This window comes from Zootoca vivipara, chromosome 12 (genome assembly GCF_963506605.1).
Source record: "Zootoca vivipara chromosome 12, rZooViv1.1, whole genome shotgun sequence".
NCBI classification, from domain to species: Eukaryota; Metazoa; Chordata; class Lepidosauria; order Squamata; family Lacertidae; genus Zootoca; species Zootoca vivipara.
This window is the reverse complement of record NC_083287.1, coordinates 32,883,427-32,909,056: the sequence shown is the minus strand read 5'-3', so window position 1 is coordinate 32,909,056 and position 25,630 is coordinate 32,883,427. Positions and strand designations below refer to the sequence as shown.

Sequence of the window (25,630 nt, the reverse complement as noted above, 5' to 3'; positions counted from 1 at the left end):
AGAGAGAGAGAGAGAGAGAGAGAGAGAGAGAGAGAGAGAGAGAGAGAGAGAGAGAGAGAGAGAGAGATTCTATCCAGATTTGCGTTCAGTGGAGTTTTATTTGCATAGAGGAGGGGGAGCTGGGTCCCCCCCCCCCTACAGAACCCTCAAGAACAGCATAGAAGATGCAAGGGAAAGGAGTAATGGGCAAAAATCACCGTGGTCCTCCTGCGGCTGAGAGCATCTGCTGGGTCTACGTTCCTTCCGTGAATGCAAGTCCAGACCCAACCCATATACACATATAAACTATACACTAACTAACTACTGAACTGTTTATCTTAGTGTCCTAATTTTAGACTGGGTTTTCTCTTTAATCCTGTGTCCAAAGTGAACAGAATTTTTAATGGTGTCATATCTGGGACCCAGCCTTACGATTGTCAGATACAGTATATATCTGATTCCTTTTGTGGTATTTCTAATATGTTAGTGGTGTGCTCTTCTTCTTTTTTCAGAGTGACACACTGGATAGTGAAAGCATCATCACAGAAAGAGAACAAATTCTTTTAGAGGAACTAGAATCACTGAAGGAGCAGCTCGTGCCAGGGAGAGAGAAGCTACCCTGTGAGCTAAAAAACAGTGGTACTCAGACACAGGTAGTGTAGACTTTGGCTGTCTTTAGAAGCTGCGGAATGTAAATGAAGTAGCCTTGCTATTGTTGCTCTTTTCAGCACAGGACATTTTCCTGTTAGGTGTCAGATTTACTTAAATGGGGTTTGATCAAACAAGAAGGTGGGGCATAGGCAGCTGACATGATATTGAAAGCAAACTCTAATTTTAATGTTGCTGTAGTAACACCCAACAAGGAACTGAGAAACTGTTTACTTAGCACAACAAACTTGATTCTTATAGGCTGTGACTAAACTATTTCAATCTGTAGCTTGAGGTATCTGATAACAGGATAGTTAACTATTACTTAAATCTATATAAAGCTTGTGAATCATGGTGTGGGGTTTTCCCCCCTCCCGTTTTTATAACATGACTGTGAAGCAGAAATTCATGCTGATTCCAATATGACAGGATTTTTGTATCTTTTTTCCTCTCTGCCATTGCCAAAACTTACCCAGGGTGAAAATGTAAGTCAAAATGAATCCAAAGAGGAAACCTGTGAAGGTGAAAGTGAAGGAAAGCATGAAGAAACTTCTCCGGATATCCTTTCCAAAGAAAGGTAGGCTGTTAAGAAGACTGAGAAACTTTATGCTTACAGCTGGAAGAAATTGCATAACTTTGAGGCTGATAGGTCAATGTCAATGATATGTTAGCTATGTAATGTGACTACAGATCTGTAGATGTTTTCATCTCAGGGCATTGCTTGACTAAAATGAGCCAGGATTGGATCCTTGTCACTTTTTACTTTGAATGTTTACACATTAAAAACTTGGGGTGGGGTGTTAAAATTTAATTACTGAATTAAATAAGTAGCCATATTATCACATGGATTAGTAGTGGTAGTTAGTGCCTTGTGCCACATCTGTGTACTATATGTGATTTGTCCATATGCATTAAGCTCCGTGATATTATTATAGCTGTATTCCAACTTACATTTACAGTTTGGTTTTTCGTAACAGTGATTTTGCTGGTTGACGGATACAAGCTGTGTGATTACAATAATGTAATGCTGCTTGTGGTTTTCTCTGCACGTTTCTGAAAGTGGTTTAAAAGTCAATCTCTCTTCCCAAGGAACTCCCAGAACCCTTAAACTATACAGTTTTCATGGTTCTTTAAGGGAAGCTGGGACTATTTAAAGTGGTGTAATGTTGCTTTAAATGTATAGTGCCAAAGGAGCCCCAAAAGTCTCTTAAACATGCATAGGCTGGTGCTCAAAAGATCAGTTCTATGCAGGATTATTTGGGGGTAGGCTCCATTTAACATAGTGGAACTTAATATACACAGAATCAAGCAACACAGAAAAGTTATTTGTATATATTCAGTTTGTCTTCAAGCATGTCTCCACCCGCCCCACTCATAAAACTGTAAGAGCCCTTCTGGATCAGATCAAAGTTTCATCTCTTCCGGCATCCTGTTCTCATTGGGAGTTGGAAGCATTTAGTATGCTAGTAAACCCTTTTGCTTATTGCACCACCTGGGGGACTCATTTAGTTCTGATGTTCCCTTATCCATGGCTTTGAGTCATGAACTTTATTCATCTGGAAGTAAGTGGTCTTTGGTTGAGTTTGAGTTAATATGCCAATCACTCAACTTTCTACCGTTGGTTGCTTATTTGGATTTCGTTAAGTTTTGTCTGCAGCTTTATGCCCTGCATCATCTAATATTTCTGTTACCATTGTGTAACGTGTAATTCTCAGTGCACAAATTTTGATTGAGTTCACTTTCCGTTTTCTGTTTCCAGATGTGCCTTGCAGAAAGCCAATAACAGACTGCTGAAGATTCTGTTGGAAGTCGTGAAGACTACTGTAGCTGTAGAAGAAACAATTGGCCGCCATGTTGTAGGACTTCTGGATCGCTCGTCTAAATGTCAGTTGCCTTTTAAAAGTCTTGCATGGGAGACCAGAGCTGAGGATTCCACAAAACCAGGCATCTGTGTGGCTTACGAAGCAGGTACTTGCAATGAGGCCATGCTCTCTGTTGCTTTTTATATGGAAGCTATTCGGAATCTGTACTGCCGACAACAGGTGTGTTAAGGGAACTCTAAAATTTGGCTCTAAAACTAATTCTGTAATAAGAAACCTAAAACTGAGTTTGGATTTATATAGTTTAGGGTTTTAATTTGTAATTGGCTCTTTTCCATGGAATGGAGTGGGCTCCATGATGCCATTGGCTCCATGGGATGTAAATATCTAAGAACATAATAGTATCTTGCTGGTTCAGGCCAGTGGTCCATCTCTTCCAGTATCTTGTGCTCACAGTGGCCAACTAGAAGCCTGTGGGAAATCCACAACAGGATCCAAACACAAGAGCGCTCTCCCCTTCTGTGGTTTCCAGCAGCTGGTATTCAGAAGCATCACTGCCACCAACTGGGAATGTAGAACACAGCTCCATGTTGAAGGATGTGCTTTTGTAGGTCCCAGACAAAGACAGGAAGCTGGATAAACAAATCCCACTACCCCGCTGTGAGAATATTGATATTTGGCAGAAATATTTTGTGTGTGTGTGTGTGTGTGTGTGTGTGTGTGTGTATACACGCTTGAAGTAGTGCGCTTAAAGTAGTGTGCTTAATCAATATGTTGATTGATGCTCAACATTTTGACTGGTATCAGGCAACAACTACATCTTAGTACAAGCTTGATGACAACTCCAATGTCTCTCTTCTATAAGCAGCAGCAATCTCAAAGTTTGTGCGCAGAGCTTCATTTGCTCAGCTTAGTTTCAAGTAGTCAGGACATTATGTTCAGCCATTAATATTGCAGCCTGGCTTATCACAGTTTCTTGACCCATTCCATTCCATTGTACAGATGATATTTCTGCATCAGTGAGGATCTCCCCATACTTCTGTGTTGAATTAGCAATAAATAAATAAGTAAAATAGAAAACTGAATGTATATTTGGGCGTCAGATGATTATTCATTCCTGATTACCAGTGCTTGAAACTAGTTGCTGAAGTAGATTTCCAGACCTTGGTTAAAGAAATCTGGCTGCATTGATGCTAACCATGGCTAATTTTAGACATAACACTAAATGCTAGTTAACAAGACCTTGGAAGAAAGGGAATAATTTGTGCAGAAGAGGGAGTGTTCCAGGTCATAGCACACTCACAGTCTCTTAACCATAATTAACAATACTGCAACCAAATGTAACCTTAGTAATGGCTAATCACCAGTCAAAATAAAACAAGCACACACATTACCAGAAGAAAGGAGCATCAGTAGGTCTTAGGACTTTAGAACATGAATCCTTGTTTATATTTACTATGGTGCTGTAAACATACAGAGATTTGGCATTAATGTTAAGCAATAAGGTATCCTTTGTTATTCTTCAGCATTAAAATTTCTTGTGTGAGCATTGTCAGAGATGGAACACTGTAATATATTGACCAGCGGTCTGACCTCATTCTTAGTTTTACATTATGAGTGTTTTTACAGGGCCACTAAGGAAATGTTCCTACCTACATTATTACCGAAATAAAGTGAAGTGTGTTGAAAAAATGCTTCTGGAAATGAACTTGCATGCTTGGCTGCCGAATATTGAAGCTAAAACGTCTTACAATTTTAATTGAATGTTTTCTATGTAACTCATGCCTATGAGATTTACAAATTACAGTACAGTGAAATAGGACTTATGAAAAATGCCAATGAAGCAATTCCCAGAGGTTTTTTCCTACTTAATATCCTTTTTAAAAAGCCCTGGGGCTGCTGTGGAATAGGTAGACTGGAGGTTGCCAGCTAAACATGTGAATCTTACTCCTGAGGTACGCAGCAGTCCTCTTGGAAGTTTAGGTGTTTGCAGATTGCTTTGGTGTTCTCTTGTTGTTAACACTATCTCTGTTCTATGGCATTTTTACATTATCTAGTCTTCCTGTGCTAACAAGAAAGATCATGCTGTCTTTTGCTCTGTTGTTTTTTCTTCTTCTCTCCACTCAGTGTGGTCTGCCTGCTCATGTGGCAGAATGGTGATTGGAGATTTGAACATTGTGCCTGGTTTCCTAGTGGCAGACTGACCTAGTGCCTCTGGGGATATATCAATAAGCCACTTGAAAGAGACCAAGAAAGGAGGTGTGGGAAGAGATTGTATAATCAAGAAGAAAAAGTCAAAAGCCGTTTTTTAAAGAGAGAGAGAGAGAGAGAGAGAGAGAGAGAGAGAGAGAGAGAGAGAGAGAGAGAGAGAGAGAGAGAGAGAGAGAGAGAAGGATACTAGGACATTGGGAGAGGGTGACATGGAAAGTTTTTCAGAGAAGGTTCTAACACGTTTGTGAGGATTCAGTTTTCATTTTCCTCAAGACAAAGGACACTTGGCTGACCAGATTTCCTTGTACAAAGTGCTTGGAGATGGAGTGACTGTGTATTTTTATTATGATTTGTGTTGCATTGAGAAGAACTGTATATGTTTGGTATGAGAGGTTACAAACTCATTTTGAGTAGGTAGATTTAGGCAGATTTAGATCTGCAAGTTGTTTTTTGTTTTTTGTAGGGTGGGGTTGGGGGGAAGAGTAGGAATCTCTCCATTGTCTAATTTACCTACCTGTGTCTCTCCCTCCCCTTTTCCTAACCCCATAGCAGGTCAGTGATGGCTTCTAGCCACCTCCAAACCCTCTTAAGTGTGTTGCATTTGTTTCAACTGTTGTTTTGCTTAATTAACCTGGCAGGACTCCCCAGCAGATTTCTTTGTCTGGACTGAGGAATAGAATAAGGGTTAGATAGTTTCTACCCACCCCCTTCCTCCGCTGCTTTTCATGACTACTACTCTAATGGCAATGTTTGTGAAACCACAAAGACTTTTCAGTTCACCTTGTTGGTAACACTGGAAGCTAAAACTCAAAGAGTACAGTGTAAGTAATGCTGAGGTTGCATGCTTGTCTCCAACCAGAAATCACTGCAAACAGATGCTTGTGACAACAGAGGAATGAATGGAACATTATCTGGATTTTCAAAAATAAATTAGTGCTTGAATTGTATCTCTGTAGTCTGACTACAGTGGGGAGACTCTTGTGTGAATAAAGAAGAAAATATTTAGTATTGCTTAATACGGATGAATGGTTGTTGAAGTTACTGGAGAAAAAATAATGCTGGCATTTGTTAATAATAATTACTTTTTGCGTGGAAGACAAAATGAATGAACCTGAGACATTTGGGTCTGAAGATTGGGGAAGTATTGCCTATTATTTTTTATATTTTCCTTCTCTCTTTTTTCCTCTCTTGTTTTCCTTGGTGTCCTCTAATCTGGGACATTATTGGAATTATACACACATGAAGGTGATGGTTGGTTGGTGAATGACCCAGAGTGAGAGGCAGGGAAGGGAAGACCTCCCAGGGTAGGAGACAGGGAAAAGAAAGGGAAGCTCCCAGGTGTAGGACGCAGATCTACCTTTGAGAAACAAAATCTGCATTTTCTTTTCTCTTTCTCTTTATTTCCCTCCCTGTTTTTGCTCTTATTTATGTTAGTTTTTTTATTGTATTGTACTGTATTATGAAAAAAGCCTTAATCAAATCTTATGAGAAATAAAAAAAGAATTGTGTCTATGCAGGAGAAAAAGCTAGTTTAGGATCACTCTACTTAGGCAGTATTATGTAGTGAATACCATATTGGCCTGAAGATAAGCCGCACCCGAATTTAAGCCGCACATTTAAAAGTTTTGGGGGGGGGGACACAATACCTGAATATAAGCTGCTGCCTTGGGGAAGAGGATGGGGAATTACGCATGGGGTGGGCGCCCCTTCGCTGCGCACCTGGCGCTATTTGCCCCACGTTCCTGGCTGCATACTGGATACTTTACGTAAGGTTGCAAATATAAGCCGCATTTAACTTTTCATGGTCAGATTTGGGGGGGGGGGGGAGTGTGGCTTATATTCTGGCCAATACGGTATATTGTTTTATCAAATTGTTTTGAAACTGTTTTGTGATTGTTGTTTGACATTACCATAGAGCAGGGATAGGCAACCTGGTACCCCTTCTAGTTGTTGGTTGTACCTTAACTACTGGCCGTGCTTGCTGTGGTTGATGGGAGTTGTAGTACAACAACTTCCAGCCCTGGATTCCCCATGTCTCATCTATGTTGGCCCTCAGTCAGTCATTTGTTGTAATTCTGCTCTTTGGAGCATAGGTAATGTGTGCAGTGAAATACAAGACTATACTTGCCTTCTCCAACTTGTACTAACTTGTCTCAGTATTTAAAAATAAACACTGATGAACCTTGTCATACTGATTTATGGAGTATAGAATTTAATGACATGACATTTTGTTCACTACCGGTTTCAGCACGAAGGCTTCTAATTTTTATTATAAAAATGAATTGTTCATTCTGTGAGCAGAAAGAGTAAGAGTGCATCATAGTGAAATATAAAGAAATCTGCACCTTCCATTCTCAATATGAGAGGGGAACTTCCTTTATCCTTGGCTCCAATTACGAGCCCTGCTTACTGTTTGTTTGTATTGTTGTTGTTGTCGTTGTTGTCACAAGATCCTAGGGTAAGTTACAACAATAAAATATACAATTATAAAAACAACTAAATCTGTTACAGCAATAAAACAAAAAAGGAGGGGGACAATTTAAAACAATTTCATATATGCCCTCATCACATGGATCACTCAGTAGAGCCTGAGGCTCTGGACCAGGCACTTCCAATACACTGTGATCTATTCACAGTATTAAAAAAACTGGCAGGGATCTACTCAAAGTTGTTGAGCTTTTCTCAGGAAGCCAAAGTTGATCGACCAGTAGTTCGCGATCGACCAGTTGGACTAGATGATCCTCGTGGTGCCTCCCAACTCTACAATTCTTTGATACTATGATTCTGCATGAAACAATACAAACTTTTAAAAACAATTCCATGTATGCAAACAGTTAAAATAGTTCCAGTACAGATGCAGACTGGGATCTCCACTTAAAAGGCTGTTGAAAGAGTATGGTATTCTGGAGGCACCAAAAGGACAACAGAGATAGGCTGTCTAATATGTGACCAAGGAGGGGGGCAGATTCCAAAGGGTAGGTGCCATGACACCTTTAAACAATAATTATGCTAAACTAGTAGATATATATTTAAAGCTGTTTTAGGTGTACCTTAAGTTTCTCTAATGTGTGAATTATGAATGCACTCTGATTTAATGTTGTTTTTTATTAGAAAAATCGTGTTAGCCATAGTTGGTCTCACCAGATTACAAAACTTGGTTAAGGAAAAGCAAAAGGCAAGTTAAAGCTTCCAATTCCTCATGACCATGTGGGAGTAAAAGAGTCTTATGACTTGACCATGACAATTGTGATTGGTGCTTATTACACTAAACCAGGCATCCCCAAACTGCGGCCCTCCAGATGTTTTGGCCTACAACTCCCATGATCCCTAGCTAACAGGACCAGTGGTCAGGGATCATGGGAATTCTAGGGCCGAAGTTTGGGGATGCCTGCACTAAACCATGGTTTATTGTGATGGACAAACACAGCCAGTATATGTTACAAGAAATTGTTTGGAATATTAAGTTGAATGCTGTTTCCTTAAATTGGCCAACTATGTCAGCTGAACTCACATAGTTAAAAACATCGGTTCCTATAAAATACCCTCTCAATTTTAAATGGTACATAGGGCCAAAATACACATTTGGTGATAAATTGAGATAGCACAGCTGACTGGAATTTAGTAAGCAACTCTATATAAGGAATATATCTAAGTCGTTCATTCTTTTGGTGTAGTATGTCAACCAAGCTAAAAAAATAAATCCCAGTAGATTTGGGGGTTTAATGTCAGAGATGGTTATATAATCAAGGACTTGCTGTGCCTGCAAATAATTATCTACCACTGTGCTTGCTCAGTAGTACAGAACTCCATGTGGTATTATACAAGAATGCTATCTGGTCTGGAACAGAATACTTTTTCAGATAAGACAAAATTCCAATGCAGAAAGTGTCTCCATGTAAAACTAGGACACCCCGAAAGTTGAGGGTTGTTTTTTTAGGAAGACCCAAAATTGGGTCAAATACTAGTAAAACATAGCATATAAGCCATATGCAGGCTACAAATGTGTTGGTGCACCTGCACAAACATTTGCTATGTAACCATATTGTATTTATTCTTAACTATTGAGATTTATTGCAGATTAATGCAAAATTCTTTGTTCAGGAGCAATCTTAGACTTTCTGAAGCAGCTTACACCGGTGTTGCTGCCTGTTATGTATTCAGTGGTCTGTGTTTGCCTGGACTAAGGATTCTGAGCCCCTGTGTTCTGATTGGATACGTGATATCCAATCACAGAACAATTCAGGATTTGGGCCTCTGCCATTGGCCCTTAAACTCTGAGTTATGATTCGCAGCTTGGAAGTTTAGACAGCCAATCATGTTGGGAGTGGGAGTGGTCCAAGCCTTCAGAAATGTATATAAGCAGTTGCCTTGCCCCTGTTGTCAAGTTCTTTTAGTTCAATAGAGGTTCTTGCTGTTATCACTGTATGTTGCCTTGTGGGAACCCACCTACACTTCACTGCCTATCTGTTGACGTAAGGAAAACCAGAGTTCCTGAAGATAAAATGTTGGTTCTGAAACGTGATAAGCCTTGGTATTTGGCACTTTGGGGAACTAGTTTCTCCTTGTTGCATATTTTCTGACTTCAGTTCCTCCCTCCAATTCTGTTGTTTTGGAAACCATGTGATACTCATGTTGAAAAATTCAGGCGTATACAATTGTGCACACGGATTACGCGCTGCTTCATAGATGGAAATGCTTTGCATGTGTGAATGATATCACGTCTGAAACATCACTTATTAGGAATGACTAAGCATAAAAAGGTATCCGGAGACAATGGCTGTATGTTGACATAATGCTAGGCCACTATTTAGTGCTACAGAAATGGGTCTGTAAGCTTATCTCAACTCTCAGGGAGGAGATTGGAAACTTTTGCTTCTGTTTTCAACTAATTTTTCTCAACTTGAGACCTGTGCTTAGTGGTTTAGGTTTAAGAAAGAAGTCAGGATCATAAACCATGGTTTGCAGTTGGTTGGTTTGTTAAGATTAACCACAGTTTGTCTAGGTTTGGACAGAATAAGTAACCATAGTTTGTTGCAATTTGAAGCAAAAAGCTTCTGATCTCTTCTTTGCAGCTGTGGTATGTACATAAGCCCTGGTGTTTATGCATGTAGCAATACAATAACTTTGGAATACGTCCAAGCCAGGTTAATGTGCCATGACATTGCTTTCTAGAGGCACGGATGAATAAGAGGAAAAGAGGAGTGTTGTTAAGATGGCAACAGCATAAAAGTTACTGCACAGGAAGAAATAAATTTCAGGCTTTTACAAAAATTCTGTGATTAATTAAATCTGCATCGAAATACAAAGAAACGCCCTCTCATATAAAACATTAGTTGTTAGGAGTTGCGGATTTAAAACATAAATCTTTAATCTTAAAATTTGATCTTAAGATGCAATCATATATTTAGCATGATCTGTCACTTCATGCTTTGTTTTGGTTTTATGTAACTCATTGAGATGCTTCTTTGAGAGGGTGTGTGAATGAAGGACTTCTTTTGGGCTCTTCAAGGAAGGCTTGCTTTTGGGTATGGTCAGCAATTATAGATGGGCAAAGAAAAAACAGCTGTCTTCATCACTGGTCTAGGGTGAAGCTGTATGTGTAAGCCAGAGGAAAGTAGACAGAACGTATATGTTGCAAAACTATTCTGAACTCATGAGAGTTAAATAAATTGGAAAGTTTAGAGAGCTTAAGAACAGGATAGATGGAATGGTGAGGGAAAGTTGTGGATTTGGCTATGTCTGAGCACCAAACACAACACAGAAAGGATCATTTTTTATAAGGTATAGTCCCCATATATAATCTATGTAAATAGAAGTGGCATTAATGTAAGACGTCCAGCAACTCATGCTTATTTATAGAGAGCTCATGTCATGGATTGCTGAAGCCTTCACGATGCATTCAATGATTCAGTTATTTTACAGTGTCCCTGTTCAGCTTCTGGTGTTGAACCACCTAAAATGGTACCCTTGACTCACAGCCCCTGTGAACTAACAGCCAAAATCAAACTGCAAATGTGTGGAGGAGTGGGAAGTTGTTTTAGGTCTGTTGTCATACTGACACTTTCCCTATTCACACCAAGGCGTTCACTCCACTGTTGCTATTCAGACTCCACTTGCGTAGGCCTGCCAGAAACTGAGGCAAAGTCCCCAATCTCAGCCCCATAAGTATAGCCTGAGGTGAACCAAAGGAAATAATTCTTCCCTATGTGCTGGCACTACTGTGTGGTACCAGATGGAGGAACAAGCAGGATTGTATGAGCTCTTGGCCAGAGATGAGCATCCCATCATTGGCTCAGCTTCCATTAAGACAGGGCATAAACAGGTCCCATCTAATCACAGGAGCTGCCCATACCAAGTGTCACAATCCTAGAGCTTTTGGTTAATAGCTAGAGCCAACACAAGGCTTTAGAAACGTAACTTCAAAATATTTGCAATCCTTTCACAGCCCCTCATCCACTGGAATACATAAGGGAGATTTACTTCATAATTATACATATAAACACTTGAAAAAACATGAGCTGCTGAAAACAAAGGCTAAGTCAGCACAAAACCTGCTGATTTGAAAACCTCATATACCTTAAGAAGTTTAAATGTTCTTGCACATCTGTGTAATTCTATGAAAATAGCATCCTGTATTCCAAAGTAGCTTACTGAAGCACAATACATCCAGCCATACAACCTCAGCAAAAATTTCCTGTAAGGACTTAGATTATAGGGTATGGTAGATTAATGTGAACGACGTGCATTTTCTCTGCAAGGATATGTTTAAAGGTTTTTAGTTAGCAACAGTTTTAAAATTTCATGTTACTTAAGGGGGGTTAGAAAAGCAAGCAAACCTACAGTCTGCAACCTAAATGAAAAGGGTGCATTTCTGTTTCCATGAAAAGCATGGAATACGAGAGTTAAACTGGCAACTGAGTCAGCTTTGCTGAACTGCATGGCACTGCTAGGCTCTTAACCCACAGCCGTTCCTCAGGTCTACGGATACCTGAGGCACGCTGTGATGCACCTTCTGAAGTTAATGCCCTACCCAGAAGGGCTAATAGTGAGGACGCATGGCCAAAGCTACAAGCTTGGGTGCCCTATTTCCTGGGTCAAAGGGGGCATTGGGCAATGGCGCGCAGAGTAATGAAGTTGTGGATTGGGCCTGAGTAATATATACCCATTGGACTTTGCACATAGTTTAGAATACGCAGTAACTAATACATCTTTGTAATTGACTGTATCTTTTCTGTAGCTCTGCTTACTGTACTCCAGGTTCTTATTTGTCAGAAGCTAAGCAGGGTCTCTTACCTGGTCAGTACTTAAAGATGGTTGAACTTCAAAGAGCATCCGTTGCGTCAGTAAGTGGTGTCGGTGGCTCAGTACGGGGTTATGCTTCCCCTCGACTCAGCCTTAACCAATGTATTAACATTGACCAAACAGTATCCTGGATGTGCATCTCAAAGGTCCTTTCTACTCTGAGGATATTAAAGCTCCTGCAGTAAATATGCTTTGACACCAGGAGGCCCTTCACCTCCTGATGGAATAGTAGCACTTTGCGTATTGTAAAAAGGGTGAGCGGTTAAGTCTGTAGAAAGTTTTTGTTTTTGTTTTTTTAAGAAGGGTTTGGAAAGTTTTTAAACTCTTCCTTTCTCCAAATCCATCCTAAATGTTGGCCTAAAACATTTGCCAGCAAATCCCTAAGGGAACTGCACGCTGACGGCTCTCAGTTTGAATCCTGCAGGGCATGTAAAGTGCTTTGACATCCTGTGCAGATGAAAGGTGCCATGTGAATGTAAACTTGACACTCATCCAGCTATTCATTCCATTCATATAAAAACTATGCTGTTTTATTTTTGTTCATGGAGTGTTGCAGTTTTATGGAATTTTGTGTTGGCCTTACGAAAACTATAAAAGGAGATATGTAACAGTAATTCATATTAAGGAAAATATTTCATGGATATTATAAAGGTGGTACTGTACACCAAGGCTCTGAAAGCCTAAGCAAGATGTGTTGGTGGTGCCTACTGCAATTTGTACTGACTAGTTCACCAAAGAGGAAAGGGCACTATAAAATTATTCCTAGAAAGACCTCTTGCCATGGTCCTGGTTCAGACAGAGCTGAGAAAACTGCAGTCCTAAAGGCCTGAGAGAGTGTGCCTGTGCGTTCCCTTCTTGTCCCTTCCTACCCAGCAGCCTCCAGCTCTTCTTTTAATGACAGGTTCACATTGCAACCTAATAGAGAAATTGTGCTTTAGTCCTTGACTATTATTGATGACATGAAATCACTGTTTATTAATTTAAGATGGCTCTTACATCTGAACCAGGACTTCCTTTTTGCTGTTTTGGACATGAAAGCTTTTGCAAAACTGCTACTGCTGGCTTCATTACTGACAGTGGATTTTACTTTTAAACTGGAAAATACTGATCAAAACTGAAATCTGAGTAAAAGGCAACAGACAATATATTTAGTTTGCTGGGAAATCTAAGGGAGTAGACTTCCCAGGAGGAGACTTAAAGAGAGATAAAGTTGGCCCCAAGCAGGCCAGTTGAGAGCAGGAATCATTTCCCCCCAACTCATATATCCGTCCATAGAATTGCAGCCCGCTTGGTAGTATATCTTTTTAAACAAACAAACAAACACAAAAACAAACCCTGATGTCGACATGAATAGTTCCCTGATTTAATTGTCCAATAGTAATTTATTAAGGGCATAATCTGAATGTTATGCTTACATTCTCTATGCTTCCAATGTGCAGCTGCTTATTCCAAACTGGGACACACTAACAGAAGCCAATAAGATTTGTTTGCAGATATGTACCCGCTATAAGAGGAATAGACTATAGCATGCTACAAAAATATTTTTCTTCTGTTAGTATCTCCTTTTCTATTGCCTGTTTCTGCTTGCTAACATTCTCTCTACCTTATTTGTGTAACTTTTAGTGCAAAATGTATTTTTTGTTGTTGCTGTGATGTCCTGCTTTTACAGTGTAAGTATGGCCATATATTATTATATATGTGTATTTGTACTATTTATTTGATCATAATTCATTCTGTATATATATGAACCCGTTTTACCATTTTTAATACCAAAAAGCTTTACAAGACACCATTATTCATATTATTATTATCATTATTATTATTTTTGTGTAGAAAAGGCATCGTCTTCGTATCATGGCAGCGATGTAGAAGGTGATGGCCCTAGCATGTGGTCAGAAGTCACAGATGAAGGCCTTGAACTCTCACAGTACCTCACGGAGCATGGCTTTGCTGGAGTGGAAGTAGACCCCAAAAATGAAGAGCTGGTTTTAAATATCAGTTCTCGACTTCAGGCAGCCGTTGAAAAACTTCTGGAAACAATAAACGAAACCACCAATCAGGTAGCACTCCTTAATTACGGTATATCCTTAGTAGATTATTGAGGAGCGGGTTGCAAAACACTATTGGAGACAGTATAGGTTTTGAAAATCTTCTCCCTTTGCATCTCATCCCAGTCTCCACTCCCCCTTCTCCTTACAATTTGTCCCAACCACACCTTCTCCCTTAGATCTCCTCCCACCCTCTGCTTATACTCCCTGCCTCGCACTGACACAGTTGCCTTGGCCTTAGCTGCAGAAGTTGAGGAGCAGGGAAGTGGTAAGATGGTTGTTTGACAGCTCCCCTGTGCTGTCCCGACTGCTCCTCAGTGGCCTGCCTGGAGTTCCCACCTGCCTCTGCTTACTTCCTTCTCTACTCCAATGCTGCTGAGGCCAAAACATTAATATTGGTGGGCAGTGCCGCAAAACTGAATGGTTGCTGGGGAGCTGCCCTGGCTTTTCCTCTGAGGCTTGCCTAGGCTACCTGATACCTGTGTTGATCATCTGGGCTACCTGCTCACCTGCACTGTCACTTGACTGTTCACTCACCTGCATGGGCTGCCCCCATCTCTATCATCCACCAACACTACTTTTCCTTTTTCACGTTGTAGTTCACAGAGCCATCTGTTGCTGGCCATGCAAACCACAGCATGATGACATCCTTATATATTATATAGTACTGTAGGATAGTTTTTAGAAAAGTAAGCATTAGCATCTCTAAAAAGGTAGCTACTGTATAGCCCTGATACCTGTTTATTTGTTGAGCCAGGTGTATTTATTTTCCACCTCCATCTCCCCTTCTGGTGGTGGTACAGCTACAATAGTATATGATTTTTTGGTGGATTATGGTAGGTTTTTCAGATCTTTTGAAGTGTCTTTGTTATGTTTTCAGAGGTTTCTTTCATTTAAATGTTTAAATGTATTTAAGACAGTAACGTAAACAGTTCAAAGTTGTGAATAAGCTAAATCAAATTGTTTGAAAGTTGTTTCTTTGGTTGCCATGACTTTGATCATTCCTTCTTTGGGAGTGCAGATATTTATCGTGCTGTGGATTCAAACTCTTATAGGCTGCTGTGTGTATCAGTTGGTTGAAGGGCCAATTCTTTGGGTACAGGGAAGCTGCACACAAACATTGTCTAGTACCTCAACGTGAGGAAGTACGGTAAATTGGATTCCTTCAGACCTATATACCATTGGTGCCCTCAAAGTGTGGAATGTGTAGTTGTTCCCAGTTTCAACTAGTGTTCATACAGTTCTTATTATTTCCAGAAAGATATGTGTATGCCAGTGTAACTTGCAATAGGATTTCATTTGCAATGCAGTTTTTTCAGTGTTGGCTTTCCTAGAAAAGAAATACTTGATTTTAAAAACTAGTGAATCGTAGGATTGAATAAGTCTTGCATCCTAATGTTGTTTCATTGGAATTGTTTCAACCTGCTTATCCTACTGGAAGCCTTTTATCTTTCCATCTCAATATTTTTCTGCAATATTTTGAGTCATCACACCTTGGTGTTTACCCATCTCTTCTCCCTCCTCAAATACTTGGAACTTTTAGAATGGTGCCATGAATGTGCACACCAAGTTTGAACCAAATTTTTCAGTGCTGAATATTTCCCTTTTAAAAAATAGTCCCTATCAAAAAGGTCAGTTTTTAACCGGAAACCTAGAACGACTTTTGGAAAAAGCAATAAATTGTAGCGTGCATAGTTTTAGTGTTCAAAGAAGAAATCACATTTCTTGCATGCCTCAAAATGGTCCCACATTTGATCTTGGAACTTGCATCATAGTATTGTAGCCTCAGTCTGTCAAATGCATTTGAAATGAAACTCAGTGCTCAAAGGAGAGCTCTTCCATCCCTCTTAGAAACAGGTGAATGGATCAGACCCATCTTTGAATTTGAAATGTACTATTCTATTTCATATCTGTCTATCAAGTTTAATTTTATCAACTTAGTTTCTCAAGACTCTCTTGCAAGAGAACAAGCAGGAAATGCCCAGCAAGTTAAATCAAAGACTTATTTTCTAATGGGCATTAAGTGCATCATTTTACAACTTGTTTCTTCACAGGATGTAATCAAAATCTTACTCTCCTTTCCAGGGCCGTCTCTAGGCTGGGTGGTGCAAGGCGCCAGGGCGCCTGGCCACCAGGGGTGCGGAAGGGGCGCCAATCTGCTTCATGATTCTGCTTCATGGGCTGGTGTCTCCTCCTCTTCTTGCTGATGAAGCAGAATCAGCGAGACTCCTGCCTAGAGTGGCACCATGCACCTTCTGCTGCTCTAGGCAGGAGTCTCGCTGTTTCTGCTTCATGGGCAAGAAGAGGAGGAGAGGAAGCTCAATAGCCGCATGCTACTGCCGCCGTGGGGGGGGGGCGCTGGAGGATTTTTGCACCACAGCGCTGGATACCTTTAACACGTTACTGCTCCTTTCTATCTCCCCTCATCCCCCTCAAACTTCCAAAGGAACTATGTTATGATGATAAGGTGATCTTTGTGCCTGAAAAATCTAGAAACAGTCTGAATTTGGCCTATCATCTAATTCATGGACTTGCACATTGATCCTAATAGAAAGAGAAACCTTGCTAGGAGTGTTTTTCAGGCTGTCAACATTAAAGATCTGGAGATGCAATTGTATTTTAGAAATGTTCTTTTTTTAAAAAAAAAGCATTGAAAATAGTCTCTTAGTCTTGAAGCTATTGTTCCCTTACAAATACAGCTTCTCTGCTCTGAGTTGGATTTTGAATCTTGTCGGGCAAGGTTTACTGTGGGTGTGCTAATTCAAATTCCATCGGCTTGTGTACCTGCAGTAAAGAAATTAAGCCACTCCCACTGTCCTGACCTCTTCCTCAACAGAGAGAGAGAGAGAGAGAGAGAGAGAGAGAGAGAGAGAGAGAGAGAGAGAGAGAGAGAGAGAGAGACAGAGCCTTTCACTTTGCACCGTGAAGTTTTATCTAACTTCAGGAGAATTCTTTCAAGGAAGTAATCAAAGCCAAATAGTGTGCCACTTTTTGTATTTTTTACCTCACTGTAGCAGGTGCTTTTGTTTTGTTTTTTTCCATTGATAACTGCTGCAATTTTTTTGCTGTAATGGATTGATTAGCTGCCTGTTGCTTGTCATTACATTGTCTAATAATAATGAAGATACCTTGTTCCCTCGATGAATGCCTGCCTCACATTACTATTTCTTTTTGTTTAAAATACCTTTTTGAGTTTGGTTCTGAGGGGGAAAGTCGTAGTTCAGTGAAGTCTGCAAATGTTGACACTTTCTTTTCTTCCCAAGTTGATATTTACTTGGGCTTCTCCTTACTTGCGGGTTACTTATCCGGATGTGAACTGATAGTTCCTGGCTCTCTGCAGCAGTCAGACAACTGGTGAACTTCTCTGCAATTTTTTCTCAGTATATTGAAACCTTTCATAGCTAAGGCGAATAGCCCTATCTGATGAGCGAGGGCAGCAACGTTATTCTCGGATGGATTCCTACCGCACATATTGGGCATCAAATCTGTTCAGTGGCTTGAAGTCAGAAAAACGCCAGGAAGAAGATACATATGAAGTTGAATCTCGTGTGCCTTTGCCATATCCTTTTCCTTTCACCAAAGAGTTGGATGAAAATAACTCTGTAGTTGTCAATACTTCAATTTTTCATTTTAGCCACAGGAAAAATGAGCATAGAGTAAGAGTTGTTTCAAAAATTTCTTTGCCTACACCCCCTTATTCAGTAAGTATGAAAGAACCTGAAGGAATTTCAATCTTGCTGTACATGTGTGTGTGAAAGAGAGAGAGAGAGTGTGTGTGTGTCTTACATGCTGGCAGAAATGGTAACCAGGGAAAGTTTTAAACTATGTACTGTACTTGATAAAAAAAATTGTATCTAAAGCAGTTTTTTATTTTATAAACAAAGCTAATGAAACTTTTTTCTTAAATTATTGACATTACAGTAGAATTGAATTCAGCATACAGTGCCAGTATTGACATCATAAAGCAGGCGCAGATGTAATATATTTGTAGGTATCTGTTATTTTAGTGTTTGCCACTTAAATCTAAAATATGACAGCAGTGTATCTGAGCCATGTAGCATATCTAGCTATCATTTAACAATCACATTTATTCTCTTTGTCTATTTGATTTTATTTATTTGATTCCCCCCAAATGCCTTTCAGTAAAATATCTTTGCAAAGTAGCAAAAAGCATACTTTAATATAAGGACCATTTCCAATGAATGTATGATTCTGTTTGCACCCAAAGCTGAATGCAACATTGTTATAATAGATATTAGGAGGCACATGACAAAATGAGGATCAAATGCCTACATTGGACAATGTGTTGCATGTGCTGCTTTAGTAGTGAATAGTTTAATTTGGCCCTGCTTCAGTGTAGAGTGAAGAAACAGAAAGTAATGGAAATACTAATGTCACTTTCTAATAAGATATTTCAAATGCATACTTAAACTAAGATGCAGTAGTATATTCTGTAAAATGCACCTGTGAATTTTCAATAATGCTAAGTATAGTGATCTGCCATGTAATCAAAGCATAGAGAAATCTTTAGTACAATTTAAATAACCTTTAGGAATATTATTTTGTGTTTTGACACAATGTGCTGACTGAGGCTTTGTGCATAATATGCATTTGAAGCACGTTTCAAACGTCTCCCCCCAAAAATCAACTAAACAGGAACTCCTGTGCTTTAAATGTACGATATATACACAGACTTAGGTGACTTGAGACCTGTACTGTGAGATGCACTTCTCTCTCTCTCTCTCTCTCTCTCTCTCTCTCTCTCTCTCTCTCTCTCTCTCTCTCGGTATAGTTTTGCTGTCTTTAGATTTAGCGATGGGGCTGGGATACCTAGATAACATTTCTCTCCTTCCCTGGGATGGTGGTGGAGGAAACTAGAAGTTCTCCATGAGTGCAGCTGTTATTTGGATTTTGAGAGCCCTTCCACACAGCCGAGCCACGTTGCTGGATGAGGGGAAAAAAACTAACCCCAAGTATACACTGCTGCAGGAGGTTTTAGATCTGTTTGCATGGATTTCTTGACATTTTGCTTGCTGGCCCATGTCTTCATTGTTAACCAGCAACAACCACCTTAGCTTTGTTAACGCTAAAACAGTTGATAAAAATAGAAGAGCTTTTTTTTCTGATAAAGCCATGCACTATGAGGAATATAGTATTACAAGACACATAATATGTGAACACATTCAACATACTTATAAAAACATGGGTGCGGGTTCTTTCCTTCCCTGCAGTTAAACAAATATGTGTTTTGTCATTTTGTAATTTGAGTAGCACGCGAAATGTCAGCAGCCTTACCTGCCCTTAACAGCTAAACTCTGAACTTTTTTCACTTGTTCAACTGAGCTAAGAATTTTTTTTAACAAATTCTATGTAAAGTCATGAATACTACATGACTTTACTTACCTTAAGCACATGGCTTGAAAAATATTGTTTCCCCCAAGTCTCTACTCTGATTCTGGTCTGATAATTACAGCAGGTGGTTCTTGATCATTTCTCAAAGATTTTTTCAAAAGAGGCAGGATTTTTGGCTCAGAGTTATTGGTTTTTGAGATGAATTGTTTTTTTTGGGGGGGGGCAGATGAACTTCAATTTTTTAAAAAAATTATGTCAGTTAATTAGGTGACATTTCCACAAATTAAACAATGGATGGAAAATATACCATGGGAAACAACATATCCCTTCAAGTACTAATTCATATGTGTTAAAGAGCTTTAGAGCCTATTGAACCTTGCCTATAGGGTTGTTTCTGCTTCATTGTGGTTCTCCAACCTTTGATCTGAGGGAGTTGCACAGTAAATATCACCTTGTAGTATGTCTTGTTGTATTAATTGAGCATGGTGGAAAGCAGCAAAGTTTCTTATGAAGTAGAATTTTTATTTGCAACATGAAATCCGTTGTTCCACATTCCTTTTCAACCGTCCTAATTAGGAACTTTCATATAAAATTTGTAGCAAAAGATAATATGTGTAGTATGTGCTGCGGATTCCATTACGTTTTGGAAAGTTCATAATGAACATTAAAATGAGCCTCTCATAAGTTGATGTAAGCTAGGAAGTGTCAAGTTCCGGCACTTGGACACGGATATGGTCATGTGACACTGTGATTCATTATACTGCAGTGTGCAGGTATTTACTTATCTTACTGACCATATTGTGTAAGGCCAATAAACCTCTAATTTAAAAGTCTGTAGAAATGAATGAAAGGGCCCAATCATCCTTTCCATATTATTTATCCTTCCACAACAAGTTCTAGTTTCCAGTATAAGACCTGGGTAAACATTTATTTGTTTAAACCATCACATTTTAACCTTTTAAATTCTCTTATCTTACAGCTTGAACATGCTAAAGTTACACAGACAGAATTGATGCGAGAGTCCTTTAAACAGGAACAAGAAGCCACTGAATTAATCAGATGCCAGGAGGAATTGCAAGAGCGACTCGATGGAGAGGTTAAGGCTAGAGAGCAGTTGGCTTTGGAGCTTAGCAAAGCAGAGAGTAAGTATCGATTCATCTGCTGTATAAGGCTTTAAATGTTTAAAGCATAGAAAATCGTTTCTCTTCATTGTGTCAGTGTTTGCTGTATTTGCATTCTTCACCCCAAAAATGCCAGAATCATAGAGCAACTCATTCAGTGATCTCTTGAATCCTATCAAATTTTCAGGTAGTTATGGATAAACTATCCTTCTTTTTCAGCAATAGAGAAAATGAAGGTGCAAGCAAATAGAAAACAAAATTAATTCATACCTCTCTGAGAGAAAGGAAAGCAACCACAATGCGAAACAGACAGACAGAGAGCAGAAATGAAGAATAAAATAAAAAAATGAGTATCTTGTGCAAAGGTTAGGGGGAAATAAGGGGGAGAGGAATTTCAGAATCTTCTTTCTTTTTAACCTGTGCTTCAAGTTAAACTACATTAAAGGTTATTTCCTAAGACCATTATTATCATTCATTTGTTCTGTGATGGACAGCAGCAGTCTCTTGAGCATTTATTGATGAGAAAATTGCAAAATGAGGGTTTTCATGGTTGGTTCAACTCTGGCATATTTTGTAGATGATGCTTTTACCATTGTGAATATTCTCAATTTGGGTGCCAACAGTAGGAGTAATGAGCTCTTTACTCATAATATCACATTTTGTGTATGATTCAGAATCTGTTAAACCTGTATAACAGGATGTCCGTTGCCATAGAAACCTATCACCATTGTACTCGTTCTTTCAATAGACATTAGTGCAGGGTAAGACACAAATTATTTGTGAAAAGTTCTGCTTACTGAGCAAGGCATAAAGGCAAGATTCAAAAACTAGGGCTCAACCTAAACAACTTTTTCATTAACTAATTATAAAAAAATTAAATACAAGGAAAGTCATGTTATAGCTGGTGGATGGTCTCTGTTTTACAGCACTTCAACTTTTCAGCCAGATTTCCTTTGAAATGTATATGATCCTAGATTTTGAATGAGCCCTTGAATTAATCAACAGGTGTTTGAGTCATGGGTCAATGAGTTAGTTGATAAATCAAAGAGCCAGAATTTGGCAGCACTGAACCATTCACAGAAATCATCATGTGAACCTGTCCTTTAATAGGCTGTACATTGGCATTTAATAAATAAATTCTGACTGATATAAAAATAGATTACTTACATTGTACTAAAAGCCAAATAAATTATTTTAATTTAGGATAATTGTGCTTTGCTTCTTTAAAAAAATTGATGTTTAAAATTGTTCTTTAAAAGTATTCTTGTGTTGCTTGTTGGCTGCTTTCAGCAGCACTAAAAACCAAACAAACTGCATGTTAAAGCTGCAATCCTAAACATATTTACTAGAAAATAAGATTAATTGAACTCAATAGGACTTGCTTCTGAGTAAACATTGATAGGATTGTGCTAGAAACAACTTTACTTCAGACTATTTATTAACAACAAAACGGCCAACAGTATTCATCAAGCTTGGAAAATTTGTCAAAAGAAGTCTATGGAGCTGCATTTTTCCTTAAGATAAACACTTCTTTTTTGAAATAATTTTTATTGTTTCCACTTTAAATAAAAAACAATATATCCCAACAGTTATCCACACATCTTCTTCCCATCACTCTGCCGAGCTTTTGACTTCCCTCCATCCCACCACCAGGCTTTCCCTTTTCTAGTCTACATCTCGCAGTCTACCTATTTTCCGGCGTATAAGATGACTGGATGTATAAGACGACCCCCAACTTTTCCAGTTAAAATATAGAGTTTGGGATATACTCGCCGTATAAGACTGCCCCTCTTCCTACGATCGTCCATGGGCCAGACGTACCTGCGCTGCCCATATTAAAAATGTCTGCAGTGCCAGAAATCGCTTGTGCACATGTCCGGAAGCGGAAAATCGCGTCTGGACATGCGCAGAAGCGATTTCCGGCACCACACTGCCCATTTCCAAAATGTCTGCAGCACCAGAAATCGCTTCTGTGGCTGCGTATAAGAAAACCCCCAACTTTTGAGAAGATTTTCCTGGGTTAAAAAGTAGTCTTATACACAGGAAAATACAGTACTTTCTAACGAGGGTTAGTGATTTACTAATGTGCCCTTGGGCAGTTCTCATGAAATTGAGTGCCATATTTTTTTAAAAAAGATCTGATTCATGACTGCTTCTTGGGAGCAGTATTTACAGTCTCTGACATTACAGCAGCCAACTCCTTTAAATTCTGGTTTTGTCACCTTGATTTTCAAAAAAAGGCAGATTTAAGCTACTGCAAACTTTCTCGTTTGGTAGAATTCCATGCATTATGAATGTGCACTCATACAAAAAATCGTCCAAATTATGGCCTTCTGTCCTGTCATAAAGATTTAAAACCCTCTTTACATGTTAAGTAGTGTCTACAGCTCTAAAGTATGTCACATGTACACAATCCTGCTTCACATAGTATCGAATGGTTTTGTTAATAAAAAACACCCATTTCAACACACGTCCTATGACTTGTCTAGTTTGCTTTTCATATGATAATATCATCCTAGGACAAGTGACCAGATGCATAAGTTATACATTGGTTTATCAGTTTGGCTTACACATGGACCGGTAGATCCTGGTGCCACTGTTATTTAAAGAGCAAGTTTATAGGCTTTCAGATAGTAAAGAAAAGGATTGGGTTCAAAGGCGGACCCCCACCCCATCATCAACACTCCCACCCCACCACTACCATCAAAAAGCATATCTGTTGTAAAATAAGAGGGAGGGAGAGGGAGAGAGGAGCAAAGGTTGATTTGAGTTGGGGATCAACTTTTTAAAAGGAAAATATCCACCAGACTAGCATAGCTCCTTGGACATAACTAAATTATTCCTTTGAATCCTAACCAAGCACAGGAATTCAAAGTCTCTCATGTTTACAAGAAATCTAACTTAGGACAGTAGAAAATTCAGTGGGACTGGGGACCCAGGTGGCGCTGTGGGTTAAACCACTGAGCCTAGGGCTTGCTGATCAGAAGGTCGGTGGTTTGAATCCCTGTGACGGGGTGAGCTCCCATTGCTTGGTCCCAGCTCCTGCCAACCTAGCAGTTCGAAAGCACGTCAAAGTGCAAGTAGATAAATAGGAACCGCTACAGCGGGAAGCTAAACGGCGTTTCCATGTGCTGCTCTGGTTTGCCAGAAGCGGCTTTGTCATGCTGGCCACATGACCTGGAAGCCATACGCCGGCTCCCTCGGCCAATAATGCGAGATGAGCGCGCAACCCCAGAGTCGGTCACGACTGGACCTAATGGTCAGGGGTCCCTTTACCTTTACTTAGAGTGGGAAAGGGCAAATAATGCTGCAAAGTACTTGGAATGTTTAGCTCTTGTGTTGGTGAAGAGGCAATAAAGTTCTTTAGGTTTGTGTTCCCTCAAAATACCAAGGCTTGCCAAACATGCTTCTTTTATGCACAACATGCTAAATGGGCTTTCATCTGAGTTGCATTTTGGTGTGGTACATTATCTACATGTCTATAAATCTTCACGTTATCATTTTAAGGGACTGCTGGCATTGTAGTCTCATAATTCAGGTTTGTTCAACTATGAAACAACCAAGTTAACTTGTGAAGACTTGTTGAAGTACCTTTTTATTGATGCATCTAATCTGGGAGCTCATAAATCAACAAATCTTATGCTGGGTAAAATTCAGTGGTTCAAAAAACAACAACCACATTGGCCTAATTTGCAGTAGTGATGCATTAAACTGTGGTGGGTGACTAATTTCTGCTTAATTATATTTTCCTAAGAATAATAATAGATTCAGTATAAGCATTTTGTTAATTATTGTCCCTTTTGAGAACATTGCATTTATCATAACTACACAGGCCCGAGTCACACGTTGTACTAAACAAACCTTGCCCTCACATGGTAGTTTTGAACGGAACAGTGACCGCTGTTCAGTGAAACTCTAAGCAAGGAATTGTGATTTGTTGCTCCCGCCAGGGGGGAATGTGAGGTAGGAGCCATCTGTGCATTCTTGTGTGAATGTATCCATTGTGTTTGCAATAGGCATTGTAAGGTGTTTGAGACAAAGTCCATTTTGTTGTATACAATATGCAAAACCTTTGAAATAATTAATTAAAGGCGTTTACTAGTTTTGTAATTCTGTTAAAAGAGCTGGAAAATTAAACGTGTATTTTTAAAGAAAATTCTGAACAGTTAATAAGTGGATTAGTAGAATTCATACCAATTTAAGATCTACCTTTTTATGTCTATGAAGTTTTAATACATAATTTCATAAAGAAATTATTAGTAAAAAATTCATCACCCCCAAACACTTTACAGATAAATGACCACGTTGAAGCAACTTTTATTAATTATGCCCACTAACATGGTAGGGTTCTTTGGAATGTATTGAATTTAAGATCTTTTGGCCTGTTTGGATGGTGTGTTGAATCCCATCATCAGCTATGGATGTGTGAAGATGACAGTCAAATGCACACATTTCACTCAGACATGCATGCAGACACACAGTCATGTTGTCACCCCATGAAAAAGCTGTCTCACAAAATTAATTAAATATATGGCACTTTGGGAATGTGAAACTGAATTTGAAGGCAAAAAATATTCCAGGTTCAATCACATAGGATAAAGCTCTTCCACTCATTTCAACAGCTGTTGTCATTCTGGTCAGAGTTGCCAACATGTTTTCTAAAACACTTTTCTTTGAAATATATGCTTTGAAATCACTGTGGTTAATTTCAGTATTTTTCTTGTTCCTAAAGATCTTATTGATGGCTATGCAGATGAAAAATCACTTCTGGAAGAGCAAATCCAGGAAAAAACAGATGTAATAGACCATCTTGAGCAAGAGCTACTCTGTACAGGTAACAAATTACAGGAACTAGAGGCTGAGAGACAGCAGCTTCAAGAAGAGAAGGAGTTACTCTTCAGACAAAAGGATGCTATGAAAGCTGATGCAGGACCAGTAGAACAACGTATGTATTCCCCTCGGCCTTCCAAAGATCTTATCTGGTTTTACCACTTACTATTTAGTAGATTTTTCACTTCACTTTTGTAAAACTGGTTGGGAGGGTGTGTCTTCCTATCAGGTCAGCCGACCTCTGTGCAACAGTACCTTACCTTCTTTGCAAAAGGTTTTGAACAACATGAAAAATCCACCAGCTTGCCTTAAGCAGAGA

General features: G+C 39.3%; 1 protein-coding gene across 11 annotated transcripts in view; it reads left to right on the top strand.

Moving 5' to 3' along the window:
* AKAP9 (A-kinase anchoring protein 9) overlaps nucleotides 1-25,630 on the top strand; it is a 108,021-nt gene that overhangs the window by 47,946 nt on the left and 34,445 nt on the right. For 10 of the 11 annotated variants that reach the window (XM_035129723.2, XM_035129721.2, XM_035129719.2 and 7 more), the window contains 6 exons: nucleotides 492-632; nucleotides 1,104-1,204; nucleotides 2,387-2,595; nucleotides 13,794-14,020; nucleotides 20,340-20,502; nucleotides 25,214-25,426. In XM_035129723.2, coding sequence (XP_034985614.2) covers nucleotides 492-632; nucleotides 1,104-1,204; nucleotides 2,387-2,595; nucleotides 13,794-14,020; nucleotides 20,340-20,502; nucleotides 25,214-25,426 — 1,054 coding nt within the window. Of the gene's footprint in view, nucleotides 1-491; nucleotides 633-1,103; nucleotides 1,205-2,386; nucleotides 2,596-13,793; nucleotides 14,021-16,331; nucleotides 17,710-20,339; nucleotides 20,503-25,213; nucleotides 25,427-25,630 lie in introns of those variants that run through there. The other variant, XM_035129727.2, reaches the window with a different exon arrangement.